Source organism: Psittacula echo (assembly GCF_963264785.1).
Source record: "Psittacula echo genome assembly, chromosome: 4".
Lineage (NCBI taxonomy): Eukaryota > Metazoa > Chordata > Aves > Psittaciformes > Psittacidae > Psittacula > Psittacula echo.
The window spans coordinates 44,458,815-44,483,242 of NC_137738.1; the positions used below are offsets into that span (position 1 = coordinate 44,458,815).

General features: G+C 41.7%; 1 protein-coding gene across 2 annotated transcripts in view; it reads right to left on the reverse strand.

Annotated features, from left to right (window-relative positions):
* The window catches only part of AIG1 (androgen induced 1), a gene marked incomplete at its 5' end in the record, with an annotated part of 132,974 nt that overhangs the window by 11,139 nt on the left and 97,407 nt on the right, over positions 1-24,428 (reverse strand). The window contains 2 exons of one of the 2 annotated variants that reach the window (XM_080616611.1): positions 1,564-1,819; positions 2,562-2,677. In XM_080616611.1, the coding sequence (XP_080472737.1) occupies positions 1,816-1,819; positions 2,562-2,677 (120 nt within the window). In that variant the 3' untranslated portion in view covers positions 1,564-1,815. Of the gene's footprint in view, positions 1-1,563; positions 1,820-2,561; positions 2,678-24,428 lie in introns of those variants that run through there. The other variant, XM_080616610.1, reaches the window with a different exon arrangement.

Sequence of the window (24,428 nt, forward strand, 5' to 3'; positions counted from 1 at the left end):
CCTCTGCTTGAAACTGAAAAAAATGCATTAAAAGAAGCAAACTTTATTTTCCTGTGTGCTCCTTTACAGTACAAAGTGTGGCATGATACATAAATCACATAGCATGGTAAGAAGGTTTCAGCTGAGGGTGGGGAGAGAGTTCAAAATTCAAGGGCAAAACAGAGAAGATCTGATTAGCAGCTGTACAGTTTATACTGAGAGAGTTGCAGTGAAAGCACTTATGCTGAGAGAAAAAATAACGCAGGGAGAAGGACAAATCTCAAGTGGCAGATCCGTAACTTCTAGGTAAAAAAAAACATAACCCAAGAACTAAGCCCCAGCAGGGGACCCATGGACAATCAAAAGTACAAAGAAAGTTCCGCCAGCCAGTATGTAACTAGGTCATTTGCAGATGTAGTCTCATTTTAATCCAATGTGCTACCCTTGGAGGGTCTAAACACTACACCAACAAGGGCAGCAAATCTGAACTAAGTAAAAGGTCTTTACTGCCATGTTGTCACTTAGCAGTAGGAAGATAGTGGACCTGAGCTGTGAAAAGTAGCAGACGAAAGATCTCTCACTTTTCATACTTTATGGTAGATTTTCCTAATCTGTGAATGTGAGATACATTGTATTGATATCATTGAGCCAAGATTTGGCTTGCAGCCTCAAACAAATCGTGGATAGACGCTTCAATAACACCTGCTGGCTGAAGACATGCAGATCTTACAGATGATGGCACAGCATAGCTTGTGTCTGCCTCCAGTCTTCCCCAAACACCTTCTTTCATAAGAGTAGAAGGAGAAATGAGCTGCAAGCGCAGAATTTAGCAAGATGACCTTTAAGCTGGGTAAGCAATTGTCTCAGACCAGCTTTAGAGAAATCACAACTTGGAAGGTGAGTCACTTGAGTGTAGCCTTATCCATTTTGGAAATCATGTATGTGTAGATAAATAAACATTAATAAACAAATAAATATACAAATAAAATAAACAAATAAATAAACAATATTAATTAATTAATTATTAAACAAGAATTAATAAATTAAACAATAAACAGCAAAAGCAAAGGGAGATGATCGTAGGCTGTAACTGGCTACCTGCTTAGTAGTTGATTTCTTAACTAAGAATCTTCTTCTCCTGCTTTACTTGTCCTACAATTTCCTTTTACCTTGTAGCTGTGGAATGTTGGGATGTTGATGCACTGTAGTAGGCAGGATCAAGCCACACGAATGTCACACTGATACTGTAACAGATTCTTGAAAGATTTTAAGACACCTCTGGTTTTATTTCACTTCCAGAACTGGATCATTTCCATTTTCTATTCCTACTGAATACTATTTCATGTGTCTACTCACATAATTCTGAGAAAAAAGGAGTTGCCCTAGGAGGTCTGATCACAGGTATAGTAACTCTGTCAACCTGTCTCTAAGCACCCTTCAGAGGAAGGTTGGGAAATATCTCAGGCATTATTATGTATGGGTTAAAAAAACCCTAACAACTTTCTCCTAAAGAAATCACTAAGTGCCTTTTTGCATGAGGTTGTCCTTATCCTACAATTACAAATATTTCTATTATTTAAGAAGCATGTGTATGTTTATAAAAGCAAATGGCAGAGTGTGACTTCTGTCTTGGGAGACAACACCCTACTTCAGCTGGGTTACTAGCATTTTATGATCACTCAGTATGCATGGATGCGTGTGAAGAGTGGCATCTCTTTTGTGGGATCACTGAAACAGTATGACAGTACTGCCTTGAGCCTGTGTTCCTCTCTCTAGTTTTATCTCACCTGAGGGGTGGAAAAGCAAGTATTATCCTCGATTTTGGAAAATATCTTCTTAGCTGAGGGAAGGGTGTTGTGAGGTGAGAAGAAAAAATATGAGAAGAGAGGGTCATAAAATGTTTGCAGGAAGGGTAAAGGATAGATGGCATTAAAGGAGTATTGTAAATAAAACAGAAGTGTAGTGAAAACGCTAGAATGACCAAAGTAAATTAACTCTGCCATGCAACTCAGGTGCTTAAATAGAAACTGCCCAAAGACTTAATTTAATGTTGTGTAAGAACGGTTATTTCTGTTTTAGTTTAATTCTTCGCACACATTTGCATTTTTTAAAACAAACTTCAGAGTGTTTGGATTACTGGCTTATTCTGTAATTAATTTTACAGAAAGAATTTATGAACTAGTAAAGAAAAAAGACGGTGTTCTACCTTTTCTGTTGCCACTTAAATACTGATGCAGGAAATCATTTGACTATTCTCAATTTTATTTGATAGAACAAAAATCCTAAGCAATAAAACTAAGGTCCAAGAAAAACATTTAGCTTGAAAAAAGGTTGAAAAATGTACCCTTGGAAAGACTACTGCTTACATGGGATTGTTCAACAAATTCCTGTTGTGTGAGGTTTGGCATATACTTTCTAAAAATATAAGCATCTGGGGAAACCAGACAAAGCCCAGGTCTTGGACCAAACGAGGCATGCAGCGTGAATCTGTTAGCGATTATATCCATAATGAAATATGTGCCCAAATTTAGCAGTATAAAACCCCAAATACAATATAAAAACACAGTGTGTACAGCCCTTACCATAAAATATAGCCAACAGCAAAGGTGCACACTGCCGCCAGTCCACAGCTCCTGCTGGGATACTGATGATGTGTTGTTCTCATCTCGATTAATACAAAGGGCAAAACTGTTGTATGCTGAAAAAGACAAAACAACGGGGGAAAAGCAGGTGATACAAATGATTCTCATTGCATTTCCATGCTAGTTCTACAATAAGAATCTTAATCACAAAAACCTGAAGTCAATTTCTTGATGGTTAGAAAAACAAGGTAAAATGACTCCACAAAGTCCATCAATAACCCAAACATTATTGTCACTGTAATATCCAATTGTCCAAAAGAGCAGCAGAAATCAGTCAGCAGAATGTACTTTTTCTTTTGTTCTGGAATCCAAGGCAGACAGTGAGTAAAAAGGGGATATGGCATGAGGGGACATGGGGGTGCCAGTCAGCCTTGACGTTTGCAGATCCTTGCCACATCACCTTGGTTATTTTGACCATTCAAGTTAGAAGGTGTCGCATCTGACTTTCAGAGACTCTAAGCACAAACAATACCAAATGAATGAATATAAATGGAGGTATATAATGTTTCTGAGAATGAGGTTTAAATGTATCTCAATCTGGGGACTTGAAAACAGGGGACATATTTCAAATGATAGCCTCAATACCTCTGTTCCTCCATCTGTAAAACAGGAGCAATTATCTTCCGCAGAAAGGTGTTGTGAATCTTAATTTGTTAGTTGTTGCACAAAATGGTTTTAGATTCCCAAATGAAACATATGAGAGCCAAAGCTGTAAAAACCATTTTCAGCCACTTGTCTTTATTTAGCTGTGAAACTCCTTATTTTGTCATTTTCCCATACACATTTCGTATACTGCCCCTTCTGAGAAGGTCTGTTCATCCAATTAATGTCAGCAGCATGAAAAATTGCATCTAGCCTGCCCCCAACACTCCATGTCTAGATTTCAGAGTGCTGGCAGGCATGAAAATATACATAAGCGAAGAACAAATGTGCCAGGAAATAAACCCCATCATTTCTGAATACACAGCTCATCTAGGACCAACATTATTGGTGACTGAAGAAACATACGCTGCCTTGCAACCACAGGGCCAAATTACTGCTGATATCCAAAGGGAATTACTTCAGTTGAGAGCTTGGTTCTGGGGCTTGGTGTGCCTGTGACTGAACTCTCCTGCCCAGTCCACAGGGATGTCTGCAGGTGTACTACCACAAGGGCAGCCTAAGCACTAAACCAGGTTCAATCCTTCCCCAAGCACTTGATCACCAAATGGAAAAGAAGGTTATGGATTATGCTGGCCATGTTCCACCATCAGATGTGCACATGTAGTTCTGGCGAGAGCTGGAGGGCTGGATTTGTAAGTTTGTAATAATTAATGCTGTAAATCACACTGATTTTCATCAACATGAAGACAGAACAGGCATGGAGTAGAAATATTCTTGCGTGGATTAACAGGTCCAAATGAGAGGAAACAGAGTGGGGTCTCAGCCTTTCACAACTGTGGAGAAGGAAGAAGTGCTTGAATGGGAAATGGTAAGATAATGGAAATGCCCTGTCTCAGAGATGTAACATAATTTGAATTGGATAACTGCTCTGATTTTCAAGGCATTAGTAATTAATGAGTAGCATTTGGCAAATGTCAGGTGGATAATACAGCAGTTAGGGGAGCTTTCAATTTCTTCATCTTTTAACAACTTGTTCCGCCCCCATTCCTTTAAACAGTATAAATCAGCATCAAGGGAATGCAAAGATGTTTTACATGTGGTCTGTGATAGAGGTGCCCACTATTAGATGAGAGGTCTATAAACTGTGCAGGACTTTCAGAGTCCATTAACAAGGCCTGACAGCAAAGCAAGCCCTGGAGATTCACATGTACGACTTGCATCTGTACAGAAAAGGTCTTCAGACAGAGATCCAGTACCTCACTCTGTACAGCCCCCAAGAAAAGGTAGCTGGAGGCTGTGAAAATGTCTTCTGCCCTGCCTTCATAACCTCTTCAGAGAAAAAGACAGAAGGCAACACAGACAACTCCAACCCTTACCCTTGATATTTCTTGTATGACATATTCTTGTGATCAAGTCACTTAGTCTTAACTCTGCACTATATGGATAATGGTTACAGAACTTGTGAGCTCTGTTTCTCAATTGAAATCTTTACCGCTTTAGATACTGCTTGTTGATGCACTCTTCATTGATGATAATAACTCAACAGCTTGCCAATTAAAAAGTAGTTAAAATAATTTCAGCAATCAGACCTTAATCTAGGTGCTTTTCTCCTTCCCTCCTTCCAGTTCCTGTGGTTATATAATAAAATAGGTCATTATTTCCCTAAATTCTCACTTCTACTCTTTTCTAAAGGTAAAGGGGGGGAAGAGAGGATAATGAGCTGTATCACTAAAGAGTTTGCGTACAAAATCTTGCTAAAAGTGCAGTGCAATTAAAAGTGCAGGGACAAAATCAGAGATCCTAGATATTTACTCTTAGTCTGTTATAGCAAATGTCCTATGTAATGTACCTGCAAACACTGCAGTTTTACATATCCAGAGTATGAACTTTGGTTTAAAATGTTGTAGTGAAACTGCCACTCTAAAAAGCTGTTTCAGTGCTCTACCCAAACTACAACCAAGATAAAATTTGCCTTTCCTACATTTCAGCCCCTCCAAACCCCTTAATTTAAAAAAACATGAAATTCTGTATGCAGGGATACCTTCTGTCAAACAGTGCCAACTAAAACTCTGGAGCTATAAATACCAAATTTGAATCAGACTGGCACCTGGACTGAAGCCTAGTTAAGGTGAGCAGGCGTCAAACATGTGAGTGGGATCCATCAGGGCTAGGAAAGCTGCAGGAGGCCAGAAATTTCATACTCACTCACGTTTTTGCTACCTGATTTCTGAATAAACTTGGGCCAATGGGAATATGAAGCTTAGAGAGAAAATACCACCGATGCTTCCTTGACCTGTTTGTTGAAGATCACGCTGTGCCAATCAAAGATGCCTGACTGGTATTGCTGGGACTGACCCCTTCTACTTACTGGCATGCTAAAGGACAGCACATTTCTCACCTTGTTTGTCAAAGCACTTGGCAATGCTTCCCAAGGTCCCACAACCCACAACTGGGGAAGAAATGTGGCTTGCCAAATTTCAGCTGCTGCTAACAATGCATTAAAACAGAGAGAAACCAGATCAACATAAAAAGCCCAGATGGAATTTGCAGAAAGGTTATCATATGGAGAATTTGATCCAGGAAACACTCCAGAGACTGACTTCAAAGGAGCAACCTCTGAGTGAAGCTGAATTAGCATACACTGCAAAAAAGCCACCCTAAGAGTTCTATAACAATTACAGAATCATAGAATCATAGAATAGTTAGGGTTGGAAAGGACCTTAAGATCATCTAGTTCCAACCCCCCTGCCATGGGCAGGGACACCTCACACTAAACCATGCCACCCAAGGCCTCATCCAACCTGGCCTTGAACACTGCCAGGGATGGAGCATTCACAACCTCCCTGGGCAACCCATTCCAGTGCCTCACCACCCTCACAGTAAAGAATTTCTTCCTTAGATCCAATCTAAACTTCCCCTGTTTAAGTTTGAACCCGTTACCCCTTGTCCTGTCACTACAGTCCCTAATGCAGGGTCCATCCCCAGCATCCTTGTAGGCCCCCTTCAGATACTGGAAGGCTGCTATGAGGTCTCCACGCAGCCTTCTCTTCTCCAGGCTCAACAGCCCCAACTTTCTCAGCCTGTCTTCATACGGGAGGTGCTCCAGTCCCCTGATCATCCTCGTGGCCCTCCTCTGGACTTGTTCCAACAGTTCCAATTAATTTTTATGTTGAGGACACCAGAACTGCACACAATACTTCAAGTGAGGTCTCACGAGAGCAGAGTAGAGGGGCAGGATCACCTCCTTCGACCTGCTGGTCACGCTCCTTTTGATGCAGCCCAGGATACGGTTGGCTTTCTGGGCTGCGAGCGCACACTTCAGCCGGCTCATGTTCATTTTCTCATTAACCAACACCTCCAAGTCCTTCTGTGCAGGGCTGCTCTGAATCTCTTCTCTGCCCAACCTGTAGCTGTGCCTGGGATTGCTCCGACCCAGGTGTAGGACCTTGCACTTGGCATGGTTAAACTTTGTAATTGCCACTGCTTCCTGAGAGAAACTCTGCTCCTTACTCACTCTTTAAAAAGATGATATTAAAATACATACCCCTATGGTATATATGTCTAATGATATTTGGGACTGGTAAATCACATTACAAATAGGCAGCACATTTCTAGTGTTGGCTTGAGAAGTTGAGCTTTGATGGAGGACTGTGCTTCCCCATTTTAGGTGTGAGCTACAACAGTTAGTTGGAAAAAAAGATTTTATGCAAATCAGGTACAGTAAGTTCTGTAATAGTCTTTAGGCAAATTAAGTGCTCATTCTTGAAAGACTGATTATATATTTTATCTTCCAACAAGTAAGTGCTGCTTTTTTTAACACTGTTTTCATTAATACCTCGTTTAGCCTTTTCTCCTCCCTTCATTTTAAAGGGAATGTTAAAGCATTTCAAAAGGTGCTAAATTGACAGCTTTGTGTATTGCTATTTTCTGTCCTTAGCACAAACACAGCAGTGCTGTCTTTCCAAGCCACCCAGTCTTGATCTGCAAATACTGTCCAAAACTACCTTTACAACAAGGAGTTCAGTCTAAAAAACCATTTGCTTTCTCTGATGCCCCGTCAGCAAGCAAAAGTACACCAGGGAACCATGTGGGGATCATGTAAATTGTAATTATAATTCACTTCAATGAACAGAAGACTGTGACTTGCTACTCAATTTGATCAGACTAAAAACTACAAGGTAGAGGACATTTTAGTTCAACATAAATACCATGGATCTCTATTGAGAGGGCTTCAGTGTGCCATTCAGCCCATGCTCTTAAGAGTCATTGAAAGTCTACTGACAAGGAAGGAAACCTTGCAGCTTTCATGTCACCAACATTTTAGCTGGTGGACTGGGAGCCTCCTGGAAGTGCTGCCATTTTCTGCAACAAGGAGGCTGCAGATGGCTTTTCATGCACAGAACCTGTGCAGTCAGGGAGCTGGAGGCCTCATCCCTTACCCAAAGCTATGTCCATACCAGAGCCTCTGCTTTGGCATGGGCAGCTGCTCCACCATCTGCTGGGGAAACTGCCCTGCAGCACACTGCCACTGTGCCTTAGACGTACGCTGGTATGAATTTGATGGAGACCCCTTCTTTGCACCCTCCTGCGTGAACTGTTGTGCAAACTGCTGCATGTGCTGGCTGCCTCTGCTTTCTGTCTTTCTAACATTCCTCTAAAGAATCTAATTCCCATCAGAAGGATGTTACCCTTCACTGTTTTTTTCTGAACTAACAACCAAGGTACATGTTGTTAAACAGTTGCTGCATGTCAGAATGAGCAAATCAATCTGTCTGCATCTCTTTTTACGTTTCAGGTAAGAAGCACCTTGAGATTAAAGGCTTTACAGAAACAACCAGCAAAATGACTATTCCTCTTAATTTAAAAGCACTACCAGTGTATTCACCTTGGAAACCAATACTAATAGGCCTAAAAATCCCTACAGCTGTAGTCAGGGCCATTTCTAGAGAACAGCAGTAATGCAGCTGCATTTTCTGCATGCTCCTAGAATAACAAGGAGAACCAGATCAGAAACTAGTAAACCAAGGAGCACCATTATGATTTACTCGATGAGAAACTTCTGGGAAAGGAACAGCTGGCAAGAGAGTATTTATGTGTCATCTGAAGGATGATACCTTCCACCAAGGCAGCCTAATCCATAAAGAGAGCAGCAGGATATCAGAGCTGGGTGCATAATAAATTGGAATCCTTGAGTGAGTCTGAGCCCTTCTGAAATCCAAAGTGCTGGTAGCACTTTTCCTCTTACAAATGAGAAATTATGACTATTAACTGAGACATGCTGATGCACAGGATGCACTCCAAGGCAGCCACAGACGGCTCGTTAATTGTTATTGTAGGTTGGAAGGAGGAAGAAGTATTGTATGAGCTAAACAAAGACCAATACCCTGTAATGCCACAAAATACACAAGAGCCAAAGATAACCATTTTCAATCAATAGAAGACTGCAATGTTCTTCGAAAAGAAAATTAACACTTCTTCTTTAATGTTACTCCTCTTTTCTGTAGATAAATACAGTGGACATGGCATATCTGACTTAACAGGAACTCTATCACTTTCTCCACACATACCTAATGTTGACGGATTTGTTCTGGTTGTTTCTGATGCATGAAGTACATACTGCATATCGAAATAGAAGTGTCAATCTGATCTCACCCCTGTGACTGTACTAGTGTCAGGGAGGTTATATATAGGTGTTTATCTATAGAATTTCCACAGTGCCAATCACTGAAGCACTTCAGCACCTCAGAAGCATTGCTAAACGTACCCTCACAGCAGCCCTGATTTGTAGCGGCAGGATATCCTATCCACATTTTGGAGGAGGGCAAGATGGAGATGGAATGCCTCACTTGAGGTCACACAGGGTGGCTATGGAGGAATGGAGAATCACATCGTATTCCTCAGTTCCATTCCTGGATGTCAGCCTGAGATGAGCAAGCATCGAATTTGTAGTAATAACAAAATTTTGGTATGAAAGCCTACCTCCTCATTCAAGTTTATAGTTCTGAGACATCTTGGCCCTTTCAGCAGCATTCAGTTTTTACCTTGACTGACCCTCTGTCCTGATTCTCCTCTGCTTTTGGAGGCTTCTTCACTTGCCTCCCTCCGATCTGTCTCTCTCTCATCTGAGCTCCTGCTGCTTCAAGCTGCTTCCTTGTAACTCCTATCCTACCAGCCCAAGTGATGCCTCTGTGCTTTCCTGGCCCTGATTCAGCAGCTCCCAGGGCAACATATCCTTGCTTCCGTGTTGGCCTCTTTCAATCACCACAGGTCTTCCCCTTACATCCATCAGGACATTTGGCAGGCGCAGATAATGCCTTAACTTGACACATCAAAATATTGGTCACTCAGACAAGATGATAGCAGGGATGGGCCAGGCCGGGATGGGGCATATCTGGAATGGTGGAATTGTGCAAAACCAGTGTCACATTGCAAGTGGAACAGTATTGTTAGATGTTTAATTTTCTTTAACTTTCCATTTTCTCTTAACTTCAATATAACTGCTTTTAATGCATGCCATATATCCAGATATCATTAAATACATGCTAAGTCCAATATCACGTAAGTCACCTCTCTCCTTTTGCTGGGATCCCTTAACTAGGCTTTTTCTCCTTTCCATGCTGTGCCCAAAGTCCCCAGTCAGCTCCTGACAACATGCACTGCACTATTGTTAAGAGACTTTGAAAGTACAAGAGACTCAACAAAGCTCAGGTTCTGTGTACTCAGCACAGCTAAGCAAACCCTGTGGACCCCAATTTTACTTTCAACCTCAAGCCCTTATTTTTGCCACAAAATCTTTAGAAAAAACTCACCGCTAACAATGTGAAACACAGACACATGTACACCCTGTCCAAGGATCATTCATTAATCACAATGTTATAATTTTTCTACATTTTTCATTCAGCTTATTTTCTTCTTACCAGTTAGAAACCACTCGCCCTAGAATTTCTTAAGCTACTATTTGCAAAAAGGTTTATCTAGGCAAAGAAATACATTCTTGTATCTTATAATTATCCTTAAAATCAATGTTTATACACAGGCACCTACATGTATCACCAAGATTTCATTTGCATGAATGAATACGGACTGTTTATGCAGGTCATGCTGAAAAAGTGCTAGTAAAGTCATTGAGCCTTGAGGATTCCTAGCACAAAAATCTCTAAAGAAAGCTTGCAGACATATTTTAGCAATGGTTTAGAACAATTTTACTCATATGGAAAATAGCATTCCTGTTCTTGAAAAGCCATCTCCTTCCATATCATGAATCCGTATCTCAAAAGGAGAAAAAAAATTACACCAATATGTTTTCTAAATCTCTTTAACAGACTTGAAATATTTATCTGTATATAACATGTGCCATGTTAAATTCTAATATCTGGCAATCTCCCAGGGCTAGCACTAAGGCTTTTGCAGAAGGATATTTTTGGCTTCATGATAGCCAAAGTATCCTCTTTCTAACCTGAAGACATTGGACTTTGAATCTGTCACTGGTCCAGGACTGAATATTGCTTGTCCTGGGCTTTGGGCCAGTATAATTTGGGGAAAGAAATTCCACATTTGAGAAAATCAAAAAACCATTATTTGGCAGTTTCCTTTTCAAATGGTGGCTCTTTGATGCTATTTGGAAATTTAAAATCTTGGAAGTGGTTACTGAGGAGATGGATTTATTGGGTGTTGTGCAGGTGAGGTAGCCAAAGGTCAAACTTTGATCTATCATATGATGACTGCAACTATCTGCAATTTGATACAAACAATTTATCTCACAGATGTTGCAATTATCATTATTTATTTATTTACATTATACAAGCAAGCTCCTTTAATAAATAACTCTAGAGGATGTAACTCCTAAGCTTTTTTGTTCTCATATTACAGAAAGCAGTAGCAGACTAATATGAGCATGGCTGCCTTACTGCACCCAGTGATCTGTCTGTAACCAGTTTTGCCTGAGGTGCATTGCCCTGTGTCTTCTAAACAGCACGTATTTCACTGCAAGGCAGAGGCGCATGAAGGAAGCACTTCTCAAGCAACAGTACACATGCCCCTCGCCAAAGCAGGGTCTAGAGGCACCACAATATTAGTAAGACCAGGAGTGATGTGCTTTCAGTGGGTGCGTAAGGTACTGACATGTGCTGGGGTGCAGGGAAGAGAGGGTATGTGGTGGGGGCGTAGGGAAGGCAGGAGGTATGGGCTGTGGTCCTGCATTTGTGGAGGGGCAGACGGGGCAGCAGGTACGGCTGGAAAACTTTTTGAGGGGTAAAATGAGTTTGCACAGGAAGGCAGGGGAAGAAAGACAAAGTAGCCTTGCTTGTGTGTCTCCTGGAGCTGCTTCTCCTCTGCTAAGAAGGCATGTAAGCAAACAAGCCCGGGGAACATCCTGAACTGAGGTCTTCTGTCAGGAAAACACAGACGTTCCCTACTTGTTTTACCCACTGTATGACATACTTTATTTAGGAGAATCATTCTGCTTCACATACAATTAGTTCTAAATGCTCTTGTTCACGTTAAAACAATTGTTATTTTGATTGATAGTAAATGCCTACACACTATCGTAAAGGCAGCAATGTCGGACACAAAGACATTACAAAATCTATAACCTGGTCCTTTAAAGTCTGACTTGAACCATCAGATTTGACTTACGAGACTAGTTACAACAGTGCTTCATGCAAAAAGCATTAGGTTAATGCTGGATCAGGCAAAGTTGCTGAACACACCCTAGCATAATTAATCAAGAATATTTCAAAACCAGATCACCTCCAAGAGGTTATTGATTTCCTGTCATGACACGTTTTCCTCATGAGGTGCTACAATGCTATGTATCTGAGATGTGCTGGCGTGTATTCTTCAGTGACTAAGCCTTGATCTGTCTTCCTGGATTCCTGCCACTGGTGCGCTGACATCTGCAACTACTCATGTTTGACAGTCTCATGCATGAGATATGTGGCTTCCAACTTGGATGGGATTAGTATAGGAGACTTTCTGAATACTTCAAATGTAATTGAAAGCAGATAAATATAAGGGTCTCAAGAGGGTGGGATACTTTTTACAAATGGAACCACATTAAATCACGCATATACATGCTTAAACTGAGAAAGAGCTCAGTGTTAACCAGTACAGTATGCAAGAAAGTGTTTGCCCTTGTTCTTAAATATGTATGAGTCCTGATAATGTTACATCTTCCTAAAATCTAAATATACTGCATGGCTAAAGTGTGTTTAGACAAGTGTGAAAAGGTACATATTTGGGGAGTAGAGATGGGGAAAAGGAACATATTCAGAGACTGTCAGGTGTTTTGCCTTTCACCCATGCTTGAACTATGACATTCATGTCTTCTGTGAACCATCTCTGCCAAGTGATGAGAGCTGACGACAAAATATACATCATGTAACTCTAGATTATGCTGTTATAGTGTCAAATGTCAAAAAATAAGAAATTGTGTTTTCTTTTAGAGCAAAATTCAATGACATTCCTTACATAGAACACATTTCTATTTACCCGTTTTTCTTGGTAAATGTGAACATTGATCATTGACATCGTAATCCATAAATGTATTTCTGCACATATTTACTGAATACTGTAAAATAGAGGATGGAAATAAAACTGACATTAACACTGCTTACAGTGCTGTACATTTCCTTATTTTTTTAGACTCTGAACTCTGCAAACGTATGTAATCTTGCTTTAATGCAGATAACGCAGAGCTTGATAAATCTTTTAATGGGAAATGGTCTGCTATTTCCTGCTGTCAAATACCTGTTTAAGGATTGCAGTGACTGACGGGCAATATATGAGCATCACAAGACGACTGAGCTACTGAACATATGTGGTATCAAAGGGCTCCAAGAAGATCAGATTGCAGTGGAGCTGTGATACCCATACTATCAAAGCTATGGGCTTCTCTGGTTTGTCTTGCAGAGCCTGGCCTGATTTTTTCTTGTCAGCTTAACTTTGATTTGCCTGTCACTGCTTCCCTCACTAACAGCTAGGCTGATTTCAGTGAACTACCAGTGACCTACACGGTTCTTCTATTTTGGATGTGAAACAGGAAGAGCTGTAGATGAGATACGATTCTTCACCACCACATGGTAGCATTTTTCATAGCAAGAAGGGGAGCAGAACTGTCACATGTGTAAGGTCAGTGGTTCCTGGTAGAGCAGTAGGTGAGTGGGAGGGTTGCAATGGGATGAGGTCTGATGTCTCCTACTGTGGAGAACCCTGGAGGAAGGAGAGTTTCTTACTCTGTTTGGTTTCACAGTTTCTCTCATGGAACAAAGTCCTTGAGGACTTCTGTTCCAGCCTCCCAGCAACAGAAATCAGCTGAGATCTTAAGTATTTAATGTGAAGTACCCCTTGGTCTCCTTCTGAGGACCCTGATATATGTGGTCTGAGAAGTTCATCAGTTTGGTGATACTTGCGTCATAATACATTTTTCTGGTACCAGAAAATACCTGTATTCCCCTATTGCCACAGGGATTCAAGACAGAACTTCCTCCACAGCACCTGCTCACAAAGCTATACAATCAGTCATCTGTAAAGTTTTGCCATGTATCCTTCAGGTGGTCTGATATCTTCTGTCCTGGGGGATGGATGTCAGTATTGGGACTGAGGTCACCTACACATGCAAGTGGTTCATGATGCTTTCTTGAAACACAAGAAACATCTTTTTTAACTGTGAGGGTGATCCAACACTGAAAGTAGCTGCCCAGAGAGGTTGTGGGGTCTCCAGCCTTGGTGATATTCAAAATCTGACTGGACACTGTCCTAGGCCACTGGCTCTGGCTGACCCTGCTTGAGCAGGGGAGTTGGACAAGACAATCTCCATAGTTGCCTTCTCACCTCAGCAACTCTATGATTCTATGACCCTATGTCCCTAATTTTCTCGCTGTTATGGTCATCGGCCTTTATATACAGTCTTATCAGCCCTCAGTAACTCTTCTTCCATCTCCCTTCCCTGGCCAAAGCTGGTTCTGTAAGAAGTTGCTGCATTTTGTACTTGGGTCTTTAATACTATCCCCTTGGCTTTCTGGGGTGAAAGCAGAAAAGGAAAACTGAACCACCCTGACCTGCAGTACTTCCACACTACACTTCAGAAGTTTCTCTTGATCTCTGAGTATTTTCTAATTAGTCCTGTAACTGTCACCATTTGTAGCTGAGGAACAGACAGATGACAGGAAGGCCCCAGTTCTACACATGGTTTTCTCACTGTTAATGATCACATTGTGTGTGAACATGTGTCTGAGGTGAAAGATTATGGGAATGCCTTTCAGATGGGAATGGACTGGCCAGTCACTATTTTGCACATTTCCTAATGTTAGCTATAACATTGTTCTGTTGCAACTAAAACACTCAAGAGTGACTACAAGTGCACGAATTGCAGAGTACACCTTTACAAACAAGCAAGATCGCTACACATGTGTCACTGAAGAGGAGTAACAGTGATCCTGAGCTGCCTGAGGCTATCTGATTGACAGAGGCCTTATACTAAAGAATGGCAGCTGTTGGAAAGAGGAAAATGCACATTTAATTAAGAGCACTCCACCTCCACAGCCGTGATGTTTTCCCCTGGGAGGGAGCAGTAAGGATAACCTCACTGCTAAGGGAAAGACCAGAGAATCACTCCAAGCACACGCAGCTGGAGTGCAGGTATGGGAGCCAGTATGGCGGGCACAGGAAGCTGGGCAAGAGAAGGAAATCTCTTGAGAAGAGCAGAGACTTTAGATTTGGGTCTGCACCAAGTCAGGACAATGATATGGTGGAGAAAAGCAAGGGCAGCCTTGACTGATAGACAGCCTGACAGAGGACTGAGTTAAGAGCATTGCAAAGGCATGCCAGAAGCAAAAGAGACTTGTGTAATACTGCTGGTTTATTCATCACAGGCTTCCCAGGGTAATTTTTAGTTCCCACCAATAGGGTTGTCTTTTCTGCAAGCCCCCGGAGCCACCACTAGCAAGCAGTTAAGCACTGCTGCTTAGGGGCACTCACGTGTATAATTCACTTCTGCAAGTTTTCAGGTGGGATCTTGTGCCAGTGTTATTTTCAGCAAGAACAGCTAAGTGATCGAACCCGGTCAAATTGATTGGCAGCAGTGCTGGGCAGAAAGGGTACATAACGCACACCCACACCAGACTCTGTGCTCAGCACTTTTGTTTCTCCGCTGCTGCTGCTGCTGTAGTACATTTTAGTGGGTTGCTAAACCGTGCATTGGCATTTCTGCAGAAGGTACCTTTCAGTACACTGGTATTAGTGTTTTAACACTTGACCCATTCGCCCACCTTGTTGAGCAGTCTTCTTTAGTCCCATAACCAACTTCTTAATGCTCCCTACTATAGAACAAAATTAAAACATAAAGAAAAACCTGTTGCACTGACGAAATGTCCAAGAGCTGGCTGTAATGAGGCACAGGATGAAGCATTTGTTGGACTTGATTCAAAGGGTTTTTTTTGTGTGTGAGCTCTTCACGTTGGCTGAAGAGTCTGTTAGCTTTGGGCACTTGGGTCTATTGGGAATCTCTTGGAAAAACACACTTAGGGGTGTTTTCCTTATGCAGCCATCAAACATTTCATGTAATGGGCGGTGAGCTTGGGAAGGAGTAGTGCACTCGATGGAAAATACAGTTGACAATTAGAGAGCAGCTGTTATTACACAGACTTGCCTCAAAATATGTGATTTCAAAATCCAATTTTGCTTGTCATCTCTCTTCAAAACTAAAATGAAATGGTGCAATGAGATTCTGTTACCCCCTGTCACACAATTGATGTGGAAGTCAGACACATTTACAGATGAAAGGATTATTTTACCCATTAACTGGCAGCCCTGCTAATTGCCCTCACAGCTCCTGGGTGAAGCAGCTGGCTTTAGTGTGTTCTTCTGAATAGAGATTACACAAAGTCCAAGCTACATATGGTTGGCTTGTGAGGCTGTTTAGTGCTTCTATGGCATAAGTAACAATTGGTATGGATTTGAGGCATAAAGCTGTCTAAACTTCAAAGCCCTTTCTGTTTTCAGCCATGATGGGTAAAGTTCACTCAGACCTCAAAACCAGCTTGAAGGTCTTGGGAGATCCACTGAGGGTGGATCTTAACAAACCTCTTTAGGGGTTATTTGTCTGAGAACATGTCAGACCAGATAACTTCCTCCTTAAACCTGATTTAGGCAGCCAGAGCCCACGCCAGATTTCTAAGATGGTGAAGAATGGGGTTCATTGAAGAACAGGGTTGTAAATGAGAATCTTCAAGGACATGTTCATGGAACTGCTGGAACAAGTCCAGAGGAGGGCCATGAGGATGATCAGGGGACTGGAGCACCTCCCTCATGAAGACAGGCTGAGAAAGTTGGGGCTGTTCAGCCTGGAGAAGAGAAGGCTGCGTGGAGATCTCATAGCAGCCTTCCAGTATCTGAAGGGGGCCTATAAGGATGCTGGGGATGGACCCTGCATTAGGGACTGTAGTGATAGGACAAGGGGTAACAGGTTAAAACTAAAACAGGGGAAGTTTATATTGTATATAAGGAGGAAGTTCTTTACTGTGAGGGTGGTGAGGCACTGGAATGGGTTGCCCAAGGAAGTTGTGAATGCTCCATCCCTGGCTGTGTTCAAGGCTGGGTTGGACAGAGCCTTGGGTGGCATGGTTTAGTGTGGGGTGTCCCTGCTCATGGCAGGGGGGTTGAAACTTGATGATCTTAAGGTCCTTTCCAACCATTTGACCCGGGTAACTATAGACCGGTCAGCCTCACCTCCATCCCTGGGAAAGTGATGGAACACCTTATCCTTGGTGCCATCTTAAGGCATGTCAAGGATAAGAGGGTTATGAGGGGCAGTCAACATGGCTTTACCAAGGGGAAGTCATGCTTGACCAACCTCATAGCCTTTTATGAGGAAATGACACGGTGGATGGATGATGGCAGAGCGGTGGATGTGGTCTACCTTGACTTCAGCAAAGCATTGGACACAGTCTCCCACAGCATCCTCATAGCTAAACTGAGGAAGTGTGGTCTGGATGATCAGGTAGTGAGGTGGACTGTGAACTGGCTGAAGGAGAGAAGCCAGAGAGTTGTAGTCTATGGGGCGGAGTCCAGTTGGAGGCCTGTATCTAGTGGAGTGCCTCAAGGGTCAGTGCTGGGGCCAGTATTATTTAATATATTCATCAATGATTTAGATGAGGGAATTGAGTGTACTGTCAGCAAGTTTGCTGATGACACTAAGCTGGGAGGAGTGGCTGACATGCCAGAAGGCTGTGCTGCCATCCAGCGAGACCTGGACAGGCTGGAGAGTTGGGCAGGGAATAACTTGATGAAATATAACAAGGGAAAGTGTAGAGTCCTGCATCTGGGCAGGAACAACCCCAGGTTCCAGTATAGGTTGGGGAATGACCTGTTAGAGAGCAGTGTAGGGGAGAGGGACCTGGGGGTCCTAGTGGACGGCAGGATGACCATGAGCCAACACTGTGCCCTTGTGGCCAAGAAGGCCAATGGCATCCTGGGGTGTATTAGACTAGATGATCTTTTGAGGTCCCTTCCAATCTCTAGCATACTGTGATACTGTGAAATACTATAAAAAGACTTGACACTATCCTTAGACAAATCCTAAACTTTAAAGAGCTCTCCATTCTCCAGTGCATGATACTGCTTTCTCACCTCAGGAATATCACTGACCATTTTGCCATTTCACTGAAAAAAAAAGAAAAAAAAAAGGAGCAAAATAAACCCAAAACCCCAGACTTCTTAGCAAACTGGGACAAAAAGTACATGAAGAGACCCTTGGTAACCCAGAGCCACTATGGCATGAGCAGGAATTGCCACAATGTAATTCCTTGATGGTGGTATGAACATTAGTCTTATTAATAATTAAAATAACTTCTTATTGTCAGTATGCTTTATGAACACTTCAGTTAACCCTTATAACATTTCTGTGAGACAGTGGAGAAAAAACAAAAGCACTTTACCTGCAAAGAAATGCATGCAAAGAAAGAAATAGCATCTTGTCTAAACCAAGGCGACAGGCAGTCACTGATGGATTTTGTATTGGAATGTGGGTGTTGGTGATGCTTTTGATGCGCAGCTCACATCACCACACCGGTCCCCTATCAGGAGGTCAAAGTCAGAACAGTCCTGGTAGGAAGTCCACAGCTACTTATGGGCTTAAAAGTACTGACCTCATACATTCATGGCAGCAAGAGAAGAAAATTACGTGGATAAAATCCAATAGTTCAGGCCCCCAATCAAAGCAGATTATTTCACACCTTTATATTAAATGTGAACCCACCTCCCTCTCTAAATGTCAATGTAGACATGCTAGAGAGAACACAAAAAGGCCAGAGGAATACTTGGACTGTTGCCTGTGAACTTTATTCTTGTTCTGACCTCTCTCTGCTGGTGAAAGCAGAGAACAACTGGGAGCTTAAAACTAATGGACTTCAGGTTCACAGCAACTTTAGACAGGGTCCATGAATTTGAGCCCAGGCTTAGCAGCATGCATCCCAGTGACTCATACAGTTATGATTCAAGGATTCATGGCATGCTTTCAGTTAGGCATATCTTGGGAAGCAGAAAGGATGCAGGAGTAGCTTTGGGAGCCAGGAACATCACAATGATATTTGGGAAGGAGTCCCTGTACAGTTTCCAATCTCCCCTTCCCAGGAAAAGTCAACAACACCTTTAGGAAAACATACAAGTCTGAAGAAGCTAACAGAAACTGCATTTTGGTGTCCTCCTCCAGTCTGCCTTCAGATGGGATCAAGGGGCTGAAATGACTCTAGCCACATTAGTGGATGACCTCACGGTGGCTATGAACATACTACAAACCTCTATGCCACAACTGCTGTCTAAACAAATACTCCATTTCTCCCACACAACAGCTGGGAACCTAGCAAACACCAACCAGCCTCTAGCATTCCTGAAAGGCAGGAAAGCACTGCCAGTGTCTTAAAAAGAGAACTGAGCTATCAAAACTGTAAATCTGCACACAGTACGTAAGTGGCAGCATTTAGAACTGCGCCTGGATCCTTCAGGAAACCTTCTCTACTGATTCTTCTCTTCTGGTAGCTGACACACAAGCTTCTTCCCCGAGGCAGAAGGTTATTCCTCCATGCCAGGGAGAATGGGCATGAGAGCACCCACCTGAGCTCTACTTCACAGCCTGGTACTGGTGACTGGGAGGCATAACGCTGCAACCACTGCCTTCACCTGAGAGCGACTGAAGGAGCTCTCCGATGTACTTGCCCAGTGTACTTTACAGATGATGGACTGTTTAAGCCAAGAAGTGGAGAGGCCTTCTCACTGTGCATCTGGGAGAGATCAACAGCTCCTCTATCCAGTAAATCCTTGTCTGAGAGCTGTGAATTGCAGACATTGTATTAAATCAATTATTTACCACTGCTTTTGTGGGGAGAGGATTAGTACAAAAATCTTTTTTTTTTTTTTTTTTTTTGAGAAATTAAAGTAATACGGATTTATTTAGGCTTTCTTTTTTAATCTTTAAAGAAACCCACAATTCTAGGTTTTCCCCTTAAAATAAAAAATAATTGAAGTATTTATTTGATTCCACCTGAAAAGCCATTTTTCTTTAAAAAGTAGTCTGAATTTAGTCTGTGGCAAGCTCTGGTGGTAAAGTTATTGACCAGTGATGTTGAAAACATGTCCTAATGACTACTAGTACTCCTTTGTGGAGAAGAGATGCACCTAGTGAGATTGAAATATATGTGAAATAGGAGAAAATACTTGGAAGATCTTGCTAAAACTAATTTTTCATTAAGGACATTAGCACCCTATTTGTCAAAGCATTTAGAAAGCTCCTTAATTCTACTGGACTCATTGCTAATGTGCTGCCTATACTGGGGCAGTAATAATCTCTCATTTAATAGGAAGCCACATTCTTTCATTTTGTGCAAATGGCAGTCCATTCATGTATCAATTCCAGATGTATTTAATAGTCTTTCAAACTGAAAGTAGGAAAACAAAAATTAGATTAATTGTAATACAGCAACAGTCTTCAGCACATTATGGCATGCTTTAAGCCCTCTAAGGACTTCTAAATCACTTCAACTACCATTTTGGTGCCTTGTTTGTATGGAGAGCAGGGAAACCTCCAGTCCTGACTTTATTCAGGATAAGCCACCACCACCCGAAGGGCTCCTTCTTTTCTTATTTTTCACCTGTCTTTTCTCTACAAAATCTCTCTTTTCCTTTCTGCTTCCAGCCTCACATTGCTTGGATGCTACTCTGCTTCTCTATTTGGGCTGCACAGCGTGAAGATGGATGTTAACAAGGGCTTCATCAGTGCATGTCCTGTCTGGCTTTTGGGAGGGAGGAAATTCCCTGTCCTTTTCTGTCGTCCTTCTTCATGCTCCGTTACAGTACCAGACACAAGAGAAGCTACCACTTCATTCATTACCACATTCATTACCACAGCGAAAAGCGGGCTTTCCAGAGACAGTGCAGCTGTGAAGTCCTCCAAGGTGATCATGAAAGCTGGAGAAAAAGCATTCTTGGTTAAGGATACTAAAGTTTAAAACGTGGTGTGGGAGAAAAGTAAATGAATCACATCATTTGTATTTTTAACACTGTAAAAGGCAGTATTTTCTCAGTCTTCCAAGGACAGGAAAAAAAGAAAAAAAGTGGCAAAAACCAAACCAACCAACCACTCAGGGAACATAAAGGGCAAGGCAAAGAGCAGAAACCACTTAGAGACAATACACTGTACATCACAAATGCAGTGCATTGCAGTAATATGGCAGAAATATGCAGTTAATATGGCAGAAATATGCAGTTAATATGGCATTGCAGCTAATTCGGCAGCTCTTGCAATTAGTATGGCAGAAATTATTTTTGCTCCCTGCCTGCTTCTCAGTGAGAGATGGGCACCTTACCTTGTATCTCAAGCGGGTGTATGTGAGGCAAAAGCATACAGACAGACATAACAGAACAGATGGAGAACATATGAGTCAAAGCAAGCTCTGTAAACAGACGTTACAGAAGAGGATAGGTGGAAGAAGACTTTTTTATTAAGTGCTCTTAGCATTTCCTTAGGAGCCTATTCCTCTAGCATAAGAAAACTGTCCTTCTTGTAAGGAACTGAAAAATACTTGTTATACTGATTGCTTCGGGAGAGATGTTAAGTTTTGGGAACCTGATAAGATGAAAGCTTTGCACTGCTAATGATATTTGCGTAGGATGTATCTTAGCCTGGAGGCTGACACAGGCTGAATACGTAACACACAAGCTGTATATTTCAAAGAGAAGATGTACAGATTTCCAGCATTTTCTCATTTCTGTTTCAGCTCTTCAGTCTTTTTTAATCTCTTTTTAAGAGAGAATGAAAGATGAGGAAGGTCTATGGATATCACCTTTTTTTTTTTTTTTTTTTTTTTTTTTTTTTTTTTTTTTTTTTTCTTTTTTTTTCTTTTTTTTTCTTTTTGCATTTGCAGACATGAAAAAGGGGAAATCATGGGGAGAAGGATAAAATGGGAGGAAAAACCCCATAATTGTAAAAATCCAAACCACTGAGGTTTAAGTTTTGATGAAAAAGATTTAGACAAGAATTATGAACAAGAAGGTTCTAGGTAAAAACAGAAGCTCATTTTCTGTTGGAATAGCTTTTAATTATTCTATTCAGCTTTTGATACTTTCCACCTATAAAGTGCCAGTCAGTACAAAATTTTAAAACTCATCATGTTACATAATGCACTTTAATGATGCACCTTACAAATGTACTTTAATAACTTCCATACAGAAATACATTAATGTATCTCGCACATATAAAACTCCTACCATTTTAAACCTAAGATAGCAGCAATCTTAAAACGTCACGCACCTCCAAATTAGCAGATGTTGTTGATTTCACTATAAGCATGTATTTAAGAGACCTACATGGATCTTCTTAAGATCCTGATGATGTAGATTGGTTTCTTGAGGTACAACATCTCTTTGTAACATTTTCAGACAGAAAAGCGCTGTAAGTTTTGGTTAAAGCCTACGTGCAAGCACACAGTAAATATATGTGCTTCCTGGAAGGTCAATTATCTCAAGGTTTTCACTCAAAGATGAAGTCCTCTAAGATTTACTCACCTTTCTGTCCTTTCTCTTCACCATGTGTGAACTCTGACATTTGTTTGCTGAAATGATGAGTTAACTTGAAGGCAGCGCTGCTATATTTTACCTACCTAAGGAATGGCCAGCAAGGAAAGCTTTCTTTACTTCCCCTAAAGCCATGTTGCCACAATATTGTATTGCATTTGATACAGACAAATAACTCTTATAGTCCACATACAAATGGAAATGATGTTGCCTCTTCTCAAATAATCTTTTTCCCAGTGGCTGGATTATCTAAAACCACTTAGATAACCTTGGTACAGTTTAGATATACAACAGAATTCAGCACAGTGAGTGTTTTTTGCCAAATGTTATTTTTTAACACTTCCTCCTATGAATCTTAAACCAATTTTTGTTATTCATCTAACTAACCATTCATGGATGAATGGCAATTGCTCAATGTCTTAGAAACAACACCTTGAAAATGTCATTCAAATCAATTTTTCAACAGCATGAGAGGCTAGGAGGTAATTCACACTTCTTTTATAATAATATTCTATAAGAGGTACTGTAGTCATCTGCCTTCCCACCACCCCCTCCAAAAGCAGAAGCTTATAAATTCACTCTGATTTAGCACAGCCAAATGTACCAGGCAGAGAAAAACACTGCAGACAAAATACGCTATTAAGACTGGTAAATTATGAGAAAAGCCACCTCCATTATTGCCCCCAAACTAACCTTTGCCTCACAGCTCAGCAAAAGCATGGGAGAAGAATTCTGCAAGCCAAGTCCAGAAAATGTCTTCCCTTCTGTAAAGGGCCAGCAACTTCAGAAGCATCCAAGCCCAGCATCTTCAACACTTCTTTTTAGTATGAGGACCTCAGAATCCTGCTTTGCCCTCCTAAATATTAGCTACTGATTAATACCAGTAAAGTCACTTTTCCTGAAGTGGTGTACACACCTTAAGGGTTTGCTGAACCCCTCCTGATCCTCAGATGCCAAGACAGCATTATTCCAGCATTTCCTCATTTTCAACTCTGCTATGATTCTAAAACTAGCAGCAACTCAAGCCCCATAGCTGAGACAAGGAACTAGAGACCCTGTGGCTAAAAGGCTGTTTCATCTTTTCAAGCAGCAAATGGTGAATAAGGAGATACCAGCCAAGAGGTTCATACCACAAGATCCGTCATGCATCTGACACTTTAGATCAGTTTCTGCCTGTCACCTTGTCCCTAGAGCACCCTAAAACAAAGCAACAGCAGATTTGAACCATGGCTGAGGAATGTGTGAAGTAACCAAACCCAAACCATCTCTTTTCAAAGACTGTGTGACTGAAAGCATATGCAAAAAAGCACCAGCACTGCTATTGCTAAGCTAATATTCATGGAGTATTCTACATACACAGGCTAAAGTACGCCAAAAGAATAAAAAAAAGAGAGGGAAATATTGCCTCTTTTCTCTAATCAGACATGCAGACCAGGCATCTTCCTGTAAGTCAGTTCCTTTCAGGCAAAACCTCTGACAAATCTTACAGCTAAGGGCGAACCCACTTTTTAGCATAACATTTGAACCTGAGCTCATTGCTTCTGGTGACTTCACATGAAGGATGCTGGCACCACACAGTCAAGGACACCATAGCTCAAACTCCTCTCAAGGTGGATGCTGCATAATCTCTCTCTCTCTCATTTGACGTACAGAACTGCAGGCACTTGCTGTAAGCCTCATCCTGACAGGGCTGCTGGGAAGGGTGCAAATACTCTGCTGTACACAGGGCCTTCTCCAGCTTTCCTGGTCAGAACAGTTTAACACTGTCAGTCTGATCAGTGCCTCACGTAGGTGAAGATTTATCTTCCCTTCCATCACACCTGGAAGTAACAAAGCTGACTTGAAGGCCAAAAAAACCCCAACCTCTTTCAATCTTTCTGGTTTTCAGCATGTTCTAGACAATTCAGTCTTCATCATGGGGCTGAGGAGCTCATCTCATGCTCACCTGAAGATACCCTATTCCCCATAGCTCATGTGTGAGCACTCTCTGCTCACATGTACTCCCATGTGCTGGAAGACATACCCTGAGAGAGAAGGGGAGCTTCTACGGTGCCTAGTTTCTGGGCTGCTGCAGGGCCACACAGGTCCCTTTGGTAGATCACGGGAGCTTTGGAGACTGCCCGGGGGAAAGTAAAGCTATGA